This window comes from Nansenia antarctica, assembly GCF_963989245.1.
Source record: "Nansenia antarctica genome assembly, chromosome: 11".
Lineage (NCBI taxonomy): Eukaryota > Metazoa > Chordata > Actinopteri > Argentiniformes > Microstomatidae > Nansenia > Nansenia antarctica.
In genome coordinates, this window is record NC_137681.1 from 33,338,073 (window position 1) to 33,354,327 (window position 16,255).

Sequence of the window (16,255 nt, forward strand, 5' to 3'; positions counted from 1 at the left end):
TCTGTCATCCTGTCTGTCATCCTGTCTGTCATCCTGTCTGTCATCCTGTCTGTCATCCTGTCTGTCATCCTGTCTGTCATCCTGTCTGTCACCCTGTCTGTCACCCTGTCTGTCATCCTGTCTGTCACCCTGTCTGTCATCCTGTCTGTCATCCTGTCTCATCCTGTCTGTCACCCTGTCTGTCATCCTGTCTGTCATCCTGTCTGTCATCCTGTCTGTCATCCTGTCTGTCACCCTGTCTGTCATCCTGTCTGTCATCCTGTCTGTCATCCTGTCTGTCATCCTGTCTGTCATCCTGTCTCATCCTGTCTGTCATCCTGTCTGTCATCCTGTCTGTCATCCTGTCTGTCATCCTGTCTGTCATCCTGTCTGTCATCCTGTCTGTCATCCTGTCTGTCACCCTGTCTGTCATCCTGTCTGTCATCCTGTCTGTCATCCTGTCTGTCATCCTGTCTGTCACCCTGTCTGTCATCCTGTCTGTCATCCTGTCTGTCATCCTGTCTGTCACCCTGTCTGTCATCCTGTCTGTCATCCTGTCTGTCATCCTGTCTGTCATCCTGTCTGTCACCCTGTCTGTCATCCTGTCTGTCATCCTGTCTGTCATCCTGTCTGTCACCCTGTCTGTCATCCTGTCTGTCATCCTGTCTGTCATCCTGTCTGTCATCCTGTCTGTCATCCTGTCTGTCATCCTGTCTGTCATCCTGTCTGTCATCCTGTCTGTCATCCTGTCTGTCATCCTGTCTGTCATCCTGTCTGTCATCCTGTCTGTCATCCTGTCTGTCATCCTGTCTGTCATCCTGTCTCATCCTGTCTGTCACCCTGTCTGTCATCCTGTCTGTCATCCTGTCTGTCATCCTGTCTGTCATCCTGTCTGTCATCCTGTCTCATCCTGTCTGTCATCCTGTCTGTCATCCTGTCTGTCATCCTGTCTGTCATCCTGTCTCATCCTGTCTGTCATCCTGTCTGTCATCCTGTCTGTCATCCTGTCTGTCATCCTGTCTGTCATCCTGTCTGTCATCCTGTCTGTCATCCTGTCTGTCATCCTGTCTGTCACCCTGTCTGTCATCCTGTCTGTCATCCTGTCTGTCATCCTGTCTGTCATCCTGTCTGTCATCCTGTCTGTCATCCTGTCTGTCATCCTGTCTGTCATCCTGTCTGTCATCCTGTCTGTCATCCTGTCTGTCACCCTGTCTGTCATCCTGTCTGTCATCCTGTCTGTCATCCTGTCTGTCATCCTGTCTGTCATCCTGTCTGTCATCCTGTCTGTCATCCTGTCTGTCATCCTGTCTGTCACCCTGTCTCATCCTGTCTGTCATCCTGTCTGTCATCCTGTCTGTCATCCTGTCTGTCATCCTGTCTGTCACCCTGTCTGTCATCCTGTCTGTCATCCTGTCTGTCATCCTGTCTGTCATCCTGTCTGTCATCCTGTCTGTCACCCTGTCTGTCATCCTGTCTGTCATCCTGTCTGTCATCCTGTCTGTCATCCTGTCTGTCATCCTGTCTGTCATCCTGTCTGTCACCCTGTCTGTCATCCTGTCTGTCATCCTGTCTGTCATCCTGTCTGTCATCCTGTCTGTCATCCTGTCTGTCATCCTGTCTGTCATCCTGTCTCATCCTGTCTGTCATCCTGTCTGTCATCCTGTCTGTCATCCTGTCTGTCATCCTGTCTGTCATCCTGTCTGTCATCCTGTCTGTCATCCTGTCTGTCATCCTGTCTGTCATCCTGTCTCACCCTGTCTGTCATCCTGTCTGTCATCCTGTCTGTCATCCTGTCTGTCATCCTGTCTGTCATCCTGTCTGTCATCCTGTCTGTCATCCTGTCTGTCATCCTGTCTGTCATCCTGTCTGTCACCCTGTCTGTCATCCTGTCTGTCATCCTGTCTGTCATCCTGTCTGTCATCCTGTCTGTCATCCTGTCTGTCACCCTGTCTGTCACCCTGTCTGTCATCCTGTCTGTCATCCTGTCTGTCATCCTGTCTGTCACCCTGTCTCATCCTGTCTGTCATCCTGTCTGTCATCCTGTCTGTCATCCTGTCTGTCATCCTGTCTGTCACCCTGTCTGTCATCCTGTCTGTCATCCTGTCTGTCATCCTGTCTGTCATCCTGTCTGTCATCCTGTCTCATCCTGTCTGTCATCCTGTCTGTCATCCTGTCTGTCATCCTGTCTGTCATCCTGTCTGTCATCCTGTCTGTCATCCTGTCTGTCATCCTGTCTGTCACCCTGTCTGTCATCCTGTCTCATCCTGTCTCATCCTGTCTGTCATCCTGTCTGTCATCCTGTCTGTCATCCTGTCTCATCCTGTCTCACCCTGTCTGTCATCCTGTCTGTCATCCTGTCTGTCATCCTGTCTGTCATCCTGTCTGTCATCCTGTCTGTCATCCTGTCTGTCATCCTGTCTGTCATCCTGTCTTTCATCCTGTCTGTCATCCTGTCTGTCATCCTGTCTGTCATCCTGTCTGTCATCCTGTCTGTCATCCTGTCTGTCATCCTGTCTGTCACCCTGTCTCATCCTGTCTGTCACCCTGTCTGTCATCCTGTCTGTCATCCTGTCTGTCATCCTGTCTGTCATCCTGTCTGTCATCCTGTCTGTCATCCTGTCTCATCCTGTCTGTCACCCTGTCTGTCATCCTGTCTGTCATCCTGTCTGTCATCCTGTCTTTCATCCTGTCTGTCATCCTGTCTGTCATCCTGTCTGTCATCCTGTCTGTCATCCTGTCTGTCACCCTGTCTGTCATCCTGTCTGTCATCCTGTCTCATCCTGTCTGTCATCCTGTCTGTCATCCTGTCTGTCATCCTGTCTGTCATCCTGTCTGTCATCCTGTCTGTCATCCTGTCTGTCATCCTGTCTGTCATCCTGTCTGTCATCCTGTCTGTCATCCTGTCTGTCATCCTGTCTGTCATCCTGTCTCATCCTGTCTGTCTCTCCTCAGGTTCCTTCTCCTTCTCGGTGCTGTCTGGGAAGGTCATGTTCAGGGACGTGTACTTCATCAATGAAGACATGTCCATCAGGTAACACAACATTCAACATGCTTTCTATTCTATATATTACAGTATGTCATGTTTTTTTCTATTCTAGAATATCTTTTATTCAATATTCTAACCTTTCTGCTTTGTCTGTGCAATGTATATTTTCACAGCATTCTAATTCCACTCAATGTATGTTGTTGTTACAGAATACAAGATGGCTTCTTGATCTTCCGCTGGTGGAAGATGTATAACCCAAAGCAGAAGCAGCACGGTGAGATCATGCCTGGTTTCTGGGTTCTGGGTTATTATGGGTTATGTTGAACTGAAATCAGGTTTTGAGTTTTGGGCACAAGGTTGTATGGGAGGTCATTGCCCTGACACTGCAGATCTGAGCACCTTTGGGTGGTGAATATAATACCAGTTAACTCAATTAGACATATTACTAGTAACAATAGACAGATGGAACAGCGCAGCGCACGTTGTGTTGTCGGCCTGAGTAGCACAGTTGAAGCGAGGGAGTGACTGGAAATGCCACTGGTGTGCACTGCGTAAAAATTAAAAGTAAGTAATCTAAGTAAGTAAGCTAACTGTGATTGGAAATTAAGTAGTAGTAATTTTTGTTTAACAAGCATGTGAGAATTGTTGGCGTCATTGATCGGTTGTCGTGGCGACTAGAAAGCGTTATCGGATTTCCCCAATCTCATATTTTTACTGATTATCGCCTGATTCCGATTGCTAGCTTAGGGGCGTCCCTAAAGACTGTGGAGCTCAGCCATACTTGACCATTACTTTTAAGGCTGATTTCTCACTTCCAGTATCAGAAATCCTCATCTTCTCCTCCTCACCAGACCCCAAGGCAGAGACCAGGCTGTACGTGACGGTGAACGGGTTTGAGTTCCACGTGTACAACCGCACCGACCTCTACGCCCGGCTGCAGGAGACCTTTGGTCTGGAGCCCACCCTCGTGCCCCCCAAAAAAGACATGGAGAAAGGCAGAGAGGACAGAGAGAAGACCCTGGACAGGTGGGACAGGGGGTTTGGGTTTCAGATTCAGAGTACAAGTACCAAGACAACGAAACACAGTTTGGCATCCGACCAGTGCAATAGTGCAAAAGCTATAAAGGTACGAACAGACATCTGTCTCTGGCTCTGGAGAGAAACTCACAACTACACAGATAAGTTAGCCAGACAGATAAAGGTACGAACAGACATCTGTCTGGCTCTGGAGAGAAACTCAGAACAGACATCTGTCTCTGGCTCTGGAGAGAAACTCACAACTACACAGATAAGTTAGCCAGACAGATAAGATAGCCAGACTGTGTTTACCACCTCAAATTAATGAATGTATGCCCAGCCAAACCCATGTTTAGAGGTAGCTAGCTAACATTGCATTGATCAGACTCGTAAGACTTTTCACTTTTCAAAAAAAGCCGGTCGAGAGAGCAAGCTGCGGTTGCTTGTTTTCGCCGCTTCTCCACCCGAAATCTAAGGTCATGTTCTCACATGAAAGTCCGAATCGAGACCCGGAGCAAGTGGATGAGTTTGCAACATTGTTGCATAAATTATTTCTCTGATTTGCGTTCTCACAGCCCTTCATGTAAACGAAGTAACATACGCAATCAAAGCAACAGATGTGGTAGTTGATTGGTCAGAAAAATTTAGAATTGCCTGTTGTCCCGCTCTTATACAGATTAACACGCATGCGCTGTTGTTTTCCTATGGACTGTCTCGAGCAGTGTTCTCACCAAAAGCGAAGCGAAGCAAAGTGATGGATGCGTCGTTTCTAACCGAAGCGAAACCACCCTTTTCAAGCGGAGCATCCGAGGGTTCTTTGCTGCGGGAGCGACTTCGAATGTGCGTTCTCACAGCTCCAAACGACGCAGAGCAAAGCAAACTTTATCCTAAACTCCGTTTCAAGTGAAGCAAATGTCCTAGTGAGAACACACCCTAGATATACTTGCAGTATACAGAGTAGATTGTCCTACAAAGACACTTAGATTTAGATTTAGTAATCAAAAAATGTATTAGACCCCTATAGTTTCTTTCTTTTATTTATTTATTTTTGTTTATTTTTATTTTTCTACTCGATCTTTTCAGTGTTAACATCAAAGCAGAGACTCCAGACCCGGCGTCTTCCTGGAGATCCTTAATCCCTGTCATCAAGGTCAACATCAGCACTGTGAGTTACACCTGGTACACCTGTTACACCTGTTACACCTGTCCTCTACTAGACCAGTCTGTCTGTCCTCTACTAGACCAGTCTGTCTGTCCTCTACTAGACCAGTCTGTCTGTCCTCTACTAGACCAGTCTGTCTGTCCTCTACTAGACCAGTCTGTCTGTCCTCTACTAGACCAGTCTGTCTGTCCTCTACTAGACCAGTCTGTCTGTCCTCTACTAGACCAGTCTGTCTGTCCTCTACTAGACCAGTCTGTCTGTCCTCTACTAGACCAGTCTGTCTGTCCTCTACTAGACCAGTTACTGTCTGGTTTCTGAAGCAGCACATAGACTACAATGTAGATTAGGGTCACAACAACATTTAGATAATAAGTTGTATTAAACTGACTGCACCTGGGGGGTCATCAGGGTTATTTTGATCAGTCTTGCAAGGCTTTGTCAAAACTGTATTTAGCGATGTGGTGTTGCCCATTGGGCTGCAATTCTGAAATAAATGTGGGGTGCCCAGGGTTTTACCTGGCTCAAAATAAGGCTGAGGTGGTAGAAACGGTGGTGAAACATGCGCATGCGCAAAAACTATTTCTGTGTGCCCGCAAACCCGGTGCTTGTTCTTAAGTAAGTAAGGAAGTAAAACTTTATTTATATAGCACCCTTCCCAGCACGGATGCACGGATGCTTTACATATAGAATAAAAACGAATACGAAAAAGTGCAAATTTTAAAACATCAGTGATTAAAAACAGAAAGGGGACAACATAAACAAGACATAAACAGTAACAGTAAGAAGGCTAAAGCCTAGCATTGTTGTGTTGTAGTCAATTTAAAATATTAAATTAAAATTAAAATTAAAAATTAAAATAATTTGCCTCAATCCACACACAATACCCCATAAATCTCAAAAAACATGTTTTCACTTTGTCATTCTGGTATTGTGTGTGGATTGATGGCAAATTATTTTTATTTAATCCATTTTAAATTGACTCTACAACACAAGAAAATGTGAAAAAAATTAAGGGGTCTGAATACTTTCTGAATGTACGGTAATATAACTAAACAAACTAAACAAATAGAACTTGTAATTAATAGAAATGCAATTAGGACAGCCCCCACATTTATTATGACTTAAAAGGCCTAAAGTCAGAAACAAACACCACATTAGCTTAGGCATGATTAGAAGGTTGGTAGGGAGGATTAGAAGGTTGGTAGGGAGGATTAGAGCCTGTCATGATTAGAAGGTTGGTAGGGAGGATTAGAGCCTGTCATGATTAGAAGGTTGGTAGGGAGGATTAGAGCCTGTCATGATTAGAAGGTTGGTAGGGAGGATTAGAGCCTGTCATGATTAGAAGGTTGGTAGGGAGGATTTGAGCCTGTCTTATTTAAACCTCAAGACATTTAGTTTGGTTTGCTCTTGAGTGTTGAAGTCAGTGGCATCACCATGGCGACATCAAAGTCATGTCATTCTTCTTTCTCCCCCCCCCGCTGTCTGTCGTCTCCTCAGGGCCGCCTGGCGTTCGGGAACCACCACCTCCCCCAGACGCTGTGTCTCAACTTCGAGGACGCCTTCCTGACCTACGCCACCAAGCCGCCCTCCAGCCACCTCGACCAGTACATGCACATCCTGAAGGGCTCCCTGGAGAACGTGCGCGTCATGCTGGTGCCCAGCCCGCGCTACCTGGGCATGCAGAACGATGAGTGAGCTTACCCCTAACCACCCCTTACCCCTAAACTCTCTAGAGCTTACCCCCTAACCACCCCTTACCCCTAACTCTCTAGAGCTTACCCCCTAACCACCCCTTACCCCTAAACTCTCTAGAGCTTACCCCCTAACCACCCCTTACCCCTAACTCTCTAGAGCTTACCCCCTAACCACCCCTTACCCCTAACTCTCTAGAGCTTACCCCCTAACCACCCCTTACCCCTAAACTCTCTAGAGCTTACCCCCTAACCACCCCTTACCCCTAAACTCTCTAGAGCTTACCCCCTAACCACCCCTTACCCCTAACTCTCTAGAGCTTACCCCCTAACCACCCCTTACCCCTAACTCTCTAGAGCTTACCCCCTAACCACCCCTTACCCCTAAACTCTCTAGAGCTTACCCCCTAACCACCCCTTACCCCTAACTCTCTATACCCCCTTAAACCTTCTCTATACCCCCTTAAACCTGAACTCTCTAGAGCAACACAACCACTGAGCTTACCCCCTATGGGTGGCGGTAGCCTAGCAACCGGGAGGTCACTGGTTTGATCTCTGCCTCAGGAGGGAGCTGCATGTGCCCTTGAGCAAGGCACTTACCCCCTAATTGCTCCAGGAGCGCTGACTATGGCTGACTGATTTTACATGGCAATAAACATTGTTATTATTATGATTATGATGATGATTATTATTATTATAAACCACCCTAAAACTTAAACTCCCTAGAGCAAGAGCATTCAAATGCATCAGTGTCTCCCCGATGTGGTTGTTGACATCCTGGTCAGCTGTTGTGTGTGTGTGTGATGACCCCCAGGCCGCCGAGGCTGATGGGAGAAGGCTTTGTGGTGATGCAGTCCAACGACGTGGACATCTATTACTACCGGGATGAACCAGGTACGAGCATATGGAGGTCTGTACGTATGAGGTCTGTACGTATGAGGTCCTGTACATGTGGAGGTCTACATATGAGGTCTGTACATATGAGGTCTGTACATGTGGAGGTCTACATATGAGGTCTGTACATATGAGGTCTGTACATGTGAGGTCTGTACATGTGGAGGTCTGTACATATGAGGTCTGTACATATGAGGTCTGTACATATGAGGTCTGTACATATGAGGTCTGTACATGTGAGGTCTGTACATGTGAGGTCTGTACATATGAGGTCTGTACATATGAGGTCCTGTACATATGAGGTCTGTACATATGCAGGTCTGTACATATGAGGTCTGTACATATGAGGTCTGTACATATGAGGTCTGTACATATGAGGTCTGTACATATGAGGTCTGTACATGTCTCCTGACTAATTTTTGATTCCTCACGGGAGTAATAGCGTTTTAACATGTTCACATGGGACACCCTAGTACTTCTCCGTCTCTCGGGAGTACTGATCACATAATCAGTGTCACTAAGACACTCACGAATATCATACGGACCACAGAATTTCGCCGACAGCGCAGAGCCTGGAATAGGCAATAGAGCTAAAACTTTATCACCTACATGAAACTTTCTAAAAACAGCAGTGCGATCATAATGACGCTTCATCACTGTTTGCGAACTAACCAGAGACTCTTTTGCAATGGTATTAGCCTGATGCAAACGCTCACGAAAATGACTAATGTAATCTAACACATTCCGCTCCGCACTAAACTCAGCTGAGAGGAACTTATCCTGCAGTGATTTGAGCGGACCGCGAGGCGTATGTCCAAAGACCAGTGCCGCGGGACTGAATCCTAAAGATTCCTGAACAGCTTCACGAGCTGCAAACAACATGAATGGCACTCCTTCATCCCAACTCTTCCCACTCTCTAGACAGTATTTACGAAGCATCGCCTTTAACGTCTGATGCCATCGTTCTAATGCACCCTGACTCTCAGGATGATAGGCACTGGAAACAACATGTCGGACCCCTTACGTTCTTAGGGCTTGTTTGAAAAGCTTAGACTGAAAGTTAGTGCCCTGGTCAGATTGTATAACAAGAGGAAGACCGAATGTGGAAAAAAACTTTGTTAAAGCTTTCACCACTGAGCTGGCTGATATGTTACGCAACGGAACAGCTTCGGGAAAACGAGTAGCAGCGCACATAATAGTGAGCAAATACTGACTTCCACTTTTAGTCCTAGGCAAAGGTCCAACACAATCAATTATTACACGTTCAAAAGGCTCCCCTATAGCAGGAATGGGGTGCAATGGTGCGGGTGGAATGGATTGATTAGGCTTACCCGCCATCTGACAAGTATGGCAACAGCGGCAGTGCTTGGCAACATCCGCCTTCAGTCCGGGCCAAAAGAAATGTTTCAATATCAGCTGATAAGTTTTAGTTATACCTAAATGTCCTGACCACTGGCTCTCATGTGCTACAGATAACACCTGTTGTCTATAACCCACAGGCACAACCACTTGTTTTACAGTATTCCACTCACAACCATTTGCATTAGGAGGAGACCATTTACGCATTAATATCCCATCGTTAAGGAAATAAACTACGTTGCCCCCTATTTCAGATTCCTCACTAGATGCATGTAAAAAACATTTGTTTAATGACTGATCAGCTACTTGAGCGACACGCAATCGCTCGCCGGTTACAGGCAGAGATAGGCTGTCAGCGGATGGTATTGTAGGACTCGGGGAGGATGGTAGCTCTACCACTTTCTCCCTGGGAGAAACTGAAACAATCGGGTTCTCATCCCTTTCAGAAAAGGCTTGCATCTATCATTATCACACTATATAACACTATCACAGAGAGAAACATCGCTATCCTCCTCTCTGCCTCGACTCGATTGTGCACGAGTTATAGCGCACACCGGAAACAAATCGACATCTTTTGTCTCAGATTCCCTGCATTGAGGCGAATCCAGTACCTCCAACGTAGGAGTCACCTTACCCCCAGCAATATCGTTGCCCAACAACAATGCCACTCCTTTAATGGGTAACTCTGGACATACAGCGACCGAAAAAAAAAACAGTAACCAACTCAGATTGTATGTGAATGCGATGTACGGCCCGCGGGACATAACCCATTTCAATACCACGCAACACAGCTCCATAGCCGCACGCAGACTGATCAGAGAATGGCAGGACACTACATAGAATTACAGACTGTGACCCCCCGGTGTCTCGTAATATACGTACTGGACACTGATCTTTTAGTTCGCCCGTCAATGACACTAAGCCAGTAAATATGAATGGATCAAAACATTTATCACTTTCAGTGCCAGTGGTGGTGCTCATCCCAATGTTAGAACATGATTCCGCCCTAATCAATCCAATACCCTGCACGTGTGGTCCCTTCTTAGACAACTGCTGATCTTTGTTTTTAAGAGTTAAACAATCAGCAATGACATGTCCTGGTTTGTGGCAGTAATAACATTCCCTATCTTCCTTCCTCGAGCTCTGCGTCCTAAAGGAAGAAGTGTTCACGGAATGAAACTGAGTAGAGATACTCTGTCCCCTAGAAAGAGGGAGAGACAGAGCTACTCTGCCCCCTAGAAAGAGGGAGAGACAGACCTACTCTGCCCCCTAGAAAGAGGGAGAGACAGACCTACTCTGCCCCCTAGAAAGAGGGAGAGACAGAGATACTCTGCCCCCTAGAAAGAGGGAGACAGACCTACTCTTCCCCCTAGAAAGAGGGAGACAGAGATACTCTGCCCCCTAGAAAGAGGGAGAGACAGACCTACTCTGTCCCCTAGAAAGAGGGAGAGACAGAGATACTCTGCCCCCTAGAAAGAGGGAGAGACAGAGATACTCTGTCCCCTAGAAAGAGGGAGAGACAGAGATACTCTGCCCCCTAGAAAGAGGGAGAGACAGACCTACTCTGTCCCCTAGAAAGAGGGAGACAGACCTACTCTGTCCCCTAGAAAGAGGGAGAGACAGACCTACTCTGCCCCCTAGAAAGAGGGAGAGACAGAGATACTCTGTCCCCTAGAAAGAGGGAGAGACAGACCTACTCTGCCCCCTAGAAAGAGGGAGAGACAGAGATACTCTGTCCCCTAGAAAGAGGGAGAGACAGAGATACTCTGTCCCCTAGAAAGAGGGAGAGACAGACCTACTCTGCCCCCTAGAAAGAGGGAGAGACAGAGATACTCTGTCCCCTAGAAAGAGGGAGAGACAGACCTACTCTGCCCCCTAGAAAGAGGGAGACAGACCTACTCTGCCCCCTAGAAAGAGGGAGAGACAGAGCTACTCTGCCCCCTAGAAAGAGGGAGAGACAGACCTACTCTGTCCCCTAGAAAGAGGGAGAGACAGAGATACTCTGCCCCCTAGAAAGAGGGAGAGACAGAGATACTCTGTCCCCTAGAAAGAGGGAGAGACAGACCTACTCTGTCCCCTAGAAAGAGGGAGAGACAGAGCTACTCTGCCCCCTAGAAAGAGGGAGAGACAGAGATACTCTGTCCCCTAGAAAGAGGGAGAGACAGACCTACTCTTCCCCCTAGAAAGAGGGAGAGACAGAGATACTCTGCCCCCTAGAAAGAGGGAGAGACCGAGATACTCTGCCCCCTAGAAAGAGGGAGAGACAGAGCTACTCTGCCCCCTAGAAAGAGGGAGAGACAGAGATACTCTGTCCCCTAGAAAGAGGGAGAGACAGAGATACTCTGTCCCCTAGAAAGAGGGAGAGACAGAGATACTCTGCCCCTAGAAAGAGGGAGACAGAGATACTCTGCCCCCTAGAAAGAGGGAGAGACAGAGCTACTCTGTCCCCTAGAAAGAGGGAGAGACAGACCTACTCTTCCCCCTAGAAAGAGGGAGAGACAGAGATACTCTGCCCCCTAGAAAGAGGGAGAGACAGAGATACTCTGTCCCCTAGAAAGAGGGAGAGACAGAGATACTCTGCCCCCTAGAAAGAGGGAGAGACAGAGATACTCTGTCCCCTAGAAAGAGGGAGAGACAGACCTACTCTGCCCCCTAGAAAGAGGGAGAGACAGACCTACTCTGCCCCCTAGAAAGAGGGAGAGACAGACCTACTCTGTCCCCTAGAAAGAGGGAGAGACAGACCTACTCTGCCCCCTAGAAAGAGGGAGAGACAGAGATACTCTGTCCCCTAGAAAGAGGGAGAGACAGAGATACTCTGCCCCCTAGAAAGAGGGAGAGACAGAGATACTCTGTCCCCTAGAAAGAGGGAGAGACAGACCTACTCTGCCCCCTAGAAAGAGGGAGAGACAGACCTACTCTGTCCCCTAGAAAGAGGGAGAGACAGAGCTACTCTGCCCCCTAGAAAGAGGGAGAGACAGAGATACTCTGCCCCCTAGAAAGAGGGAGAGACAGAGCTACTCTGCCCCCTAGAAAGAGGGAGAGACAGAGATACTCTGCCCCCTAGAAAGAGGGAGAGACAGAGATACTCTGTCCCCTAGAAAGAGGGAGAGACAGACCTACTCTGTCCCCTAGAAAGAGGGAGAGACAGACCTACTCTGTCCCCTAGAAAGAGGGAGAGACAGAGCTACTCTGCCCCCTAGAAAGAGGGAGAGACAGAGATACTCTGCCCCCTAGAAAGAGGGAGAGACAGAGATACTCTGTCCCCTAGAAAGAGGGAGAGACAGACCTACTCTGCCCCCTAGAAAGAGGGAGAGACAGACCTACTCTGTCCCCTAGAAAGAGGGAGAGACAGACCTACTCTTCCCCCTAGAAAGAGGGAGAGACAGAGATACTCTGCCCCCTAGAAAGAGGGAGAGACAGAGATACTCTGTCCCCTAGAAAGAGGGAGAGACAGACCTACTCTTCCCCCTAGAAAGAGGGAGAGACAGAGATACTCTGCCCCCTAGAAAGAGGGAGAGACAGAGATACTCTGTCCCCTAGAAAGAGGGAGAGACAGAGATACTCTGCCCCCTAGAAAGAGGGAGAGACAGAGATACTCTGTCCCCTAGAAAGAGGGAGAGACAGACCTACTCTGCCCCCTAGAAAGAGGGAGAGACAGACCTACTCTGTCCCCTAGAAAGAGGGAGAGACAGACCTACTCTGCCCCCTAGAAAGAGGGAGAGACAGAGATACTCTGTCCCCTAGAAAGAGGGAGAGACAGAGATACTCTGCCCCCTAGAAAGAGGGAGAGACAGAGATACTCTGTCCCCTAGAAAGAGGGAGAGACAGACCTACTCTGCCCCCTAGAAAGAGGGAGAGACAGACCTACTCTGTCCCCTAGAAAGAGGGAGAGACAGACCTACTCTGCCCCCTAGAAAGAGGGAGAGACAGAGATACTCTGCCCCCTAGAAAGAGGGAGAGACAGAGATACTCTGCCCCCTAGAAAGAGGGAGAGACAGACCTACTCTGTCCCCTAGAAAGAGGGAGAGACAGACCTACTCTGTCCCCTAGAAAGAGGGAGAGACAGACCTACTCTTCCCCCTAGAAAGAGGGAGAGACAGAGATACTCTGCCCCCTAGAAAGAGGGAGAGACAGAGATACTCTGCCCCCTAGAAAGAGGGAGAGACAGAGATACTCTGTCCCCTAGAAAGAGGGAGAGACAGACCTACTCTGCCCCCTAGAAAGAGGGAGACAGACCTACTCTGCCCCCTAGAAAGAGGGAGCAGTGGTGCAAACTTGTCACCTTTAGGTGAAATTCGCCGTTTTTACCTCAAAATATGTGACCTACGTGAATCATGCAGATCTGCAAAAAAAATATTTGGGGCGGGGGGTCTACATCTCATCTCATCCAAGTCACATGATGCCCAAGCTAACATCTTCCTGTCTGCTAAACTCTGCTGCAGTTGAAATAAAACGTCTTAAAAAGTTCTTAAGATGGATGTAGAAACATAAGAAGTAATCAAATAAAATAACATAGAAGTTACTGTATGTCTATGTTGCGATAACTTCTCAACAGGAATTTACAGGGTTCGTTCAAACTATCGTAATTCTTGAACTATATGTGCAATCGAAAAAAATCCAACAGTTTCTGAAAGCACAGAAGTTGCACTCTCTAGCCATTTAGGGTTATTACGGTAGTTCACCAAAAAAACTAATGCACTGACCTCAAAGTGTCATGGAGTGATTTGAAGAGAAGCAGTATTTTAGCGGTGTTTTATACTTTAGTGAGTTTCTGTACATACAGTATATGTTTGTGATTGTGAAATGTCACAAAGACCATCTAGGCTAGGGTAACCAATCCACCTAAAAGTTTCATCGAGGACGACGATGTAAGTGACGAAGGACTGATTTCTTCTTCTGAACCAGGGTATGGAGGTTAGTTCTAGCGAATTTACCTGATAGAACATCGACATGCTAGAAACACATAACTACACATAATTAGATGATCATTATAAGTATTTAGTGATTGTTAAACTGTTGTTTATTATATCAATATTTATTTCTATCTTAGCATCATGCTATGTTATGCTAGTTATTCCCAGCATGCCGTGTGTCTCCAGGCCTGGTGCAGGAGGAGGTGGAGGGGGAGGTGGAGGGTGGGGGGGAGGCCACCAGGCTGCAGGACCTGCCCCCCTGCTGGGGGCTCGACATCGTCTGTGGGAAAGGGACCGACTTCAACTACGGACCCTGGGCAGACAGGCAGAGGTACACACGCACGCACGCACGCACACACACACACACACACACACACACACACACACACAGTAAGGATACAATCACTTTGATTTGAATAAATCTAATCCATACAAACATCACAATCACAATTACTGGATGCACACACACAAAAACACACACTCACACTCACACTCACACTCACACTCACACACACACACACACACACAAAAACACACACTCACACTCACACACACACACACGGTAGAACTGTCCTATTCACACAGCGTTGTGAGCAAAGCTAATGGACAACACTCCACCCCCTCCCTTCTCCCTCTCTCCCCCCTCCCCCCCCCCCCTCGCTTCTTTCTCTCTCTCTTGTCTTCTCCTGTGCAGGGACTGTCTGTGGAAGTTCTTCCTTCCAGCTGACTACCAGGCCATGAAGGCCACAGAGTCGCCCGAGCCTGGCAAACCCCGAGAGATCCTCGCCTTCGAGCTACGCATGAACATCATCGCTGACGCCACCATCGACCTTCTCTTCACCAAAAACAGGGTACTTCTCTCTCTCTCTCTCTCTCTCTGTCTCTCTCTCTCTCTCTCTCTCTCTTTCTCTCTGTCTCTCTCTCTCTCTCTCTCTCTCTCTCTCTCTCTCTCTCTGTGTCTTTCTCTCGCTCTCCCTCTCCTATCTCCCCCCTCTGTAATGCTAAGTGTACTGTATGGCTGTAATGCTAAGTGTACTGTATGGCTGTAATGCTAAGTGTACTGTATGGCTGTAATGCTAAGTGTACTGTATGGCTGTAATGCTAAGTGTACTGTATGGCTTTAATGCTAAGTGTACTGTATGGCTGTAATGCTAAGTGTACTGTATGGCTGTAATGCTAAGTGTACTGTATGGCTGTAATGCTAAGTGTACTGTATGGCTGTAATGCTAAGTGTACTGTATGGCTGTGGGTTTCATCATGTTGTTCTTTGTGACTTCTCTGGTAGGAGACCAATGCCATCCATGTGAATGTTGGCGCGGGCTCCTATCTGGAAGTCAACATCCCCATGACCGTGGGGGAGAGCGGTAGGTAGCACAGGGTTGAATCAGGGTCACCATCTGTTCATTTCCAGGTGTTTGTTGTTTCATGTTAGTCAACTAAATGGGAACTAACCTTATACAGTGGGGTGCACACATTTGGGCACTCCTGGTTTAAATATCTGTTACAATTAATCTCCAAGTGATTGAAAGCAAACCTGAAGACTAAAACTAAAAAGTAAAATATGACACCTTTCTGCAAATTTGAAGAAAAAGAACCAAGGTTTCTTTTTTTATTAAAAATGTTCAGCGTGAATATAATTCCAGGGTTGAACTATATATTCTGAAGTAACTCCATGCCTTCTAAAGTATCTGACTGTTGTGTCTGGTGTTAAAAACCAAGGGTTCCTCTAAACAGTTGTCCAAGGATGTCAGAATCAAGATAGTTCACTTCCACCATCAAGGAGAAGGCTACAAAGAACTCTTGCAACGTTTCAAACTACCCATTTCCACTGTCAGAAACATCATCAGAAAATGGAAAATGAATGGAACAATTGAAGTCAAGGCAGATCTGGAAGACCAAGGACATTTTCAGATAGAATAGCCTGAGATCTGGTGAGAAATGCTCAGAAGAACCCACACATCACTGCAAAAGAGCTGCAAAAAAGAGTAGCAGACACCTGTCTAGTTTTTCACTGAACAACAATACAGCGTACCTTAAACAACAAAGACTTACATGGCAGAGTTGCCAGAAAGAAGCCTTTCCTACGACCTTAACACAAAATTAAGCGTCTGAAGTATGCAAAAGAAAACCTTGAGAAACCTGAAGCCTATTGGAACAATGTGCTTTGGACTGACGAAACCAAATTTGAACTTTTTGGTCACAACCAAAGAAGGTAGGCTATGTTTGGAGAAACATAGGGGGAGGGCATGGAGGG

At 47.2% G+C, this 16,255-nt stretch overlaps 1 protein-coding gene across 1 annotated transcript in view; it reads left to right on the top strand.

Annotated features, from left to right (window-relative positions):
* Window positions 1-16,255, top strand: part of LOC308167588 (bridge-like lipid transfer protein family member 1) — a gene marked incomplete at its 5' end in the record, with an annotated part of 175,732 nt that overhangs the window by 14,088 nt on the left and 145,389 nt on the right. Inside the window, 9 exon segments of the mRNA XM_080542007.1 lie at window positions 2,932-3,010; window positions 3,175-3,239; window positions 3,817-3,991; window positions 5,066-5,147; window positions 6,642-6,835; window positions 7,650-7,729; window positions 14,188-14,332; window positions 14,696-14,852; window positions 15,287-15,365. Coding sequence (XP_080398133.1) covers window positions 2,932-3,010; window positions 3,175-3,239; window positions 3,817-3,991; window positions 5,066-5,147; window positions 6,642-6,835; window positions 7,650-7,729; window positions 14,188-14,332; window positions 14,696-14,852; window positions 15,287-15,365 — 1,056 coding nt within the window.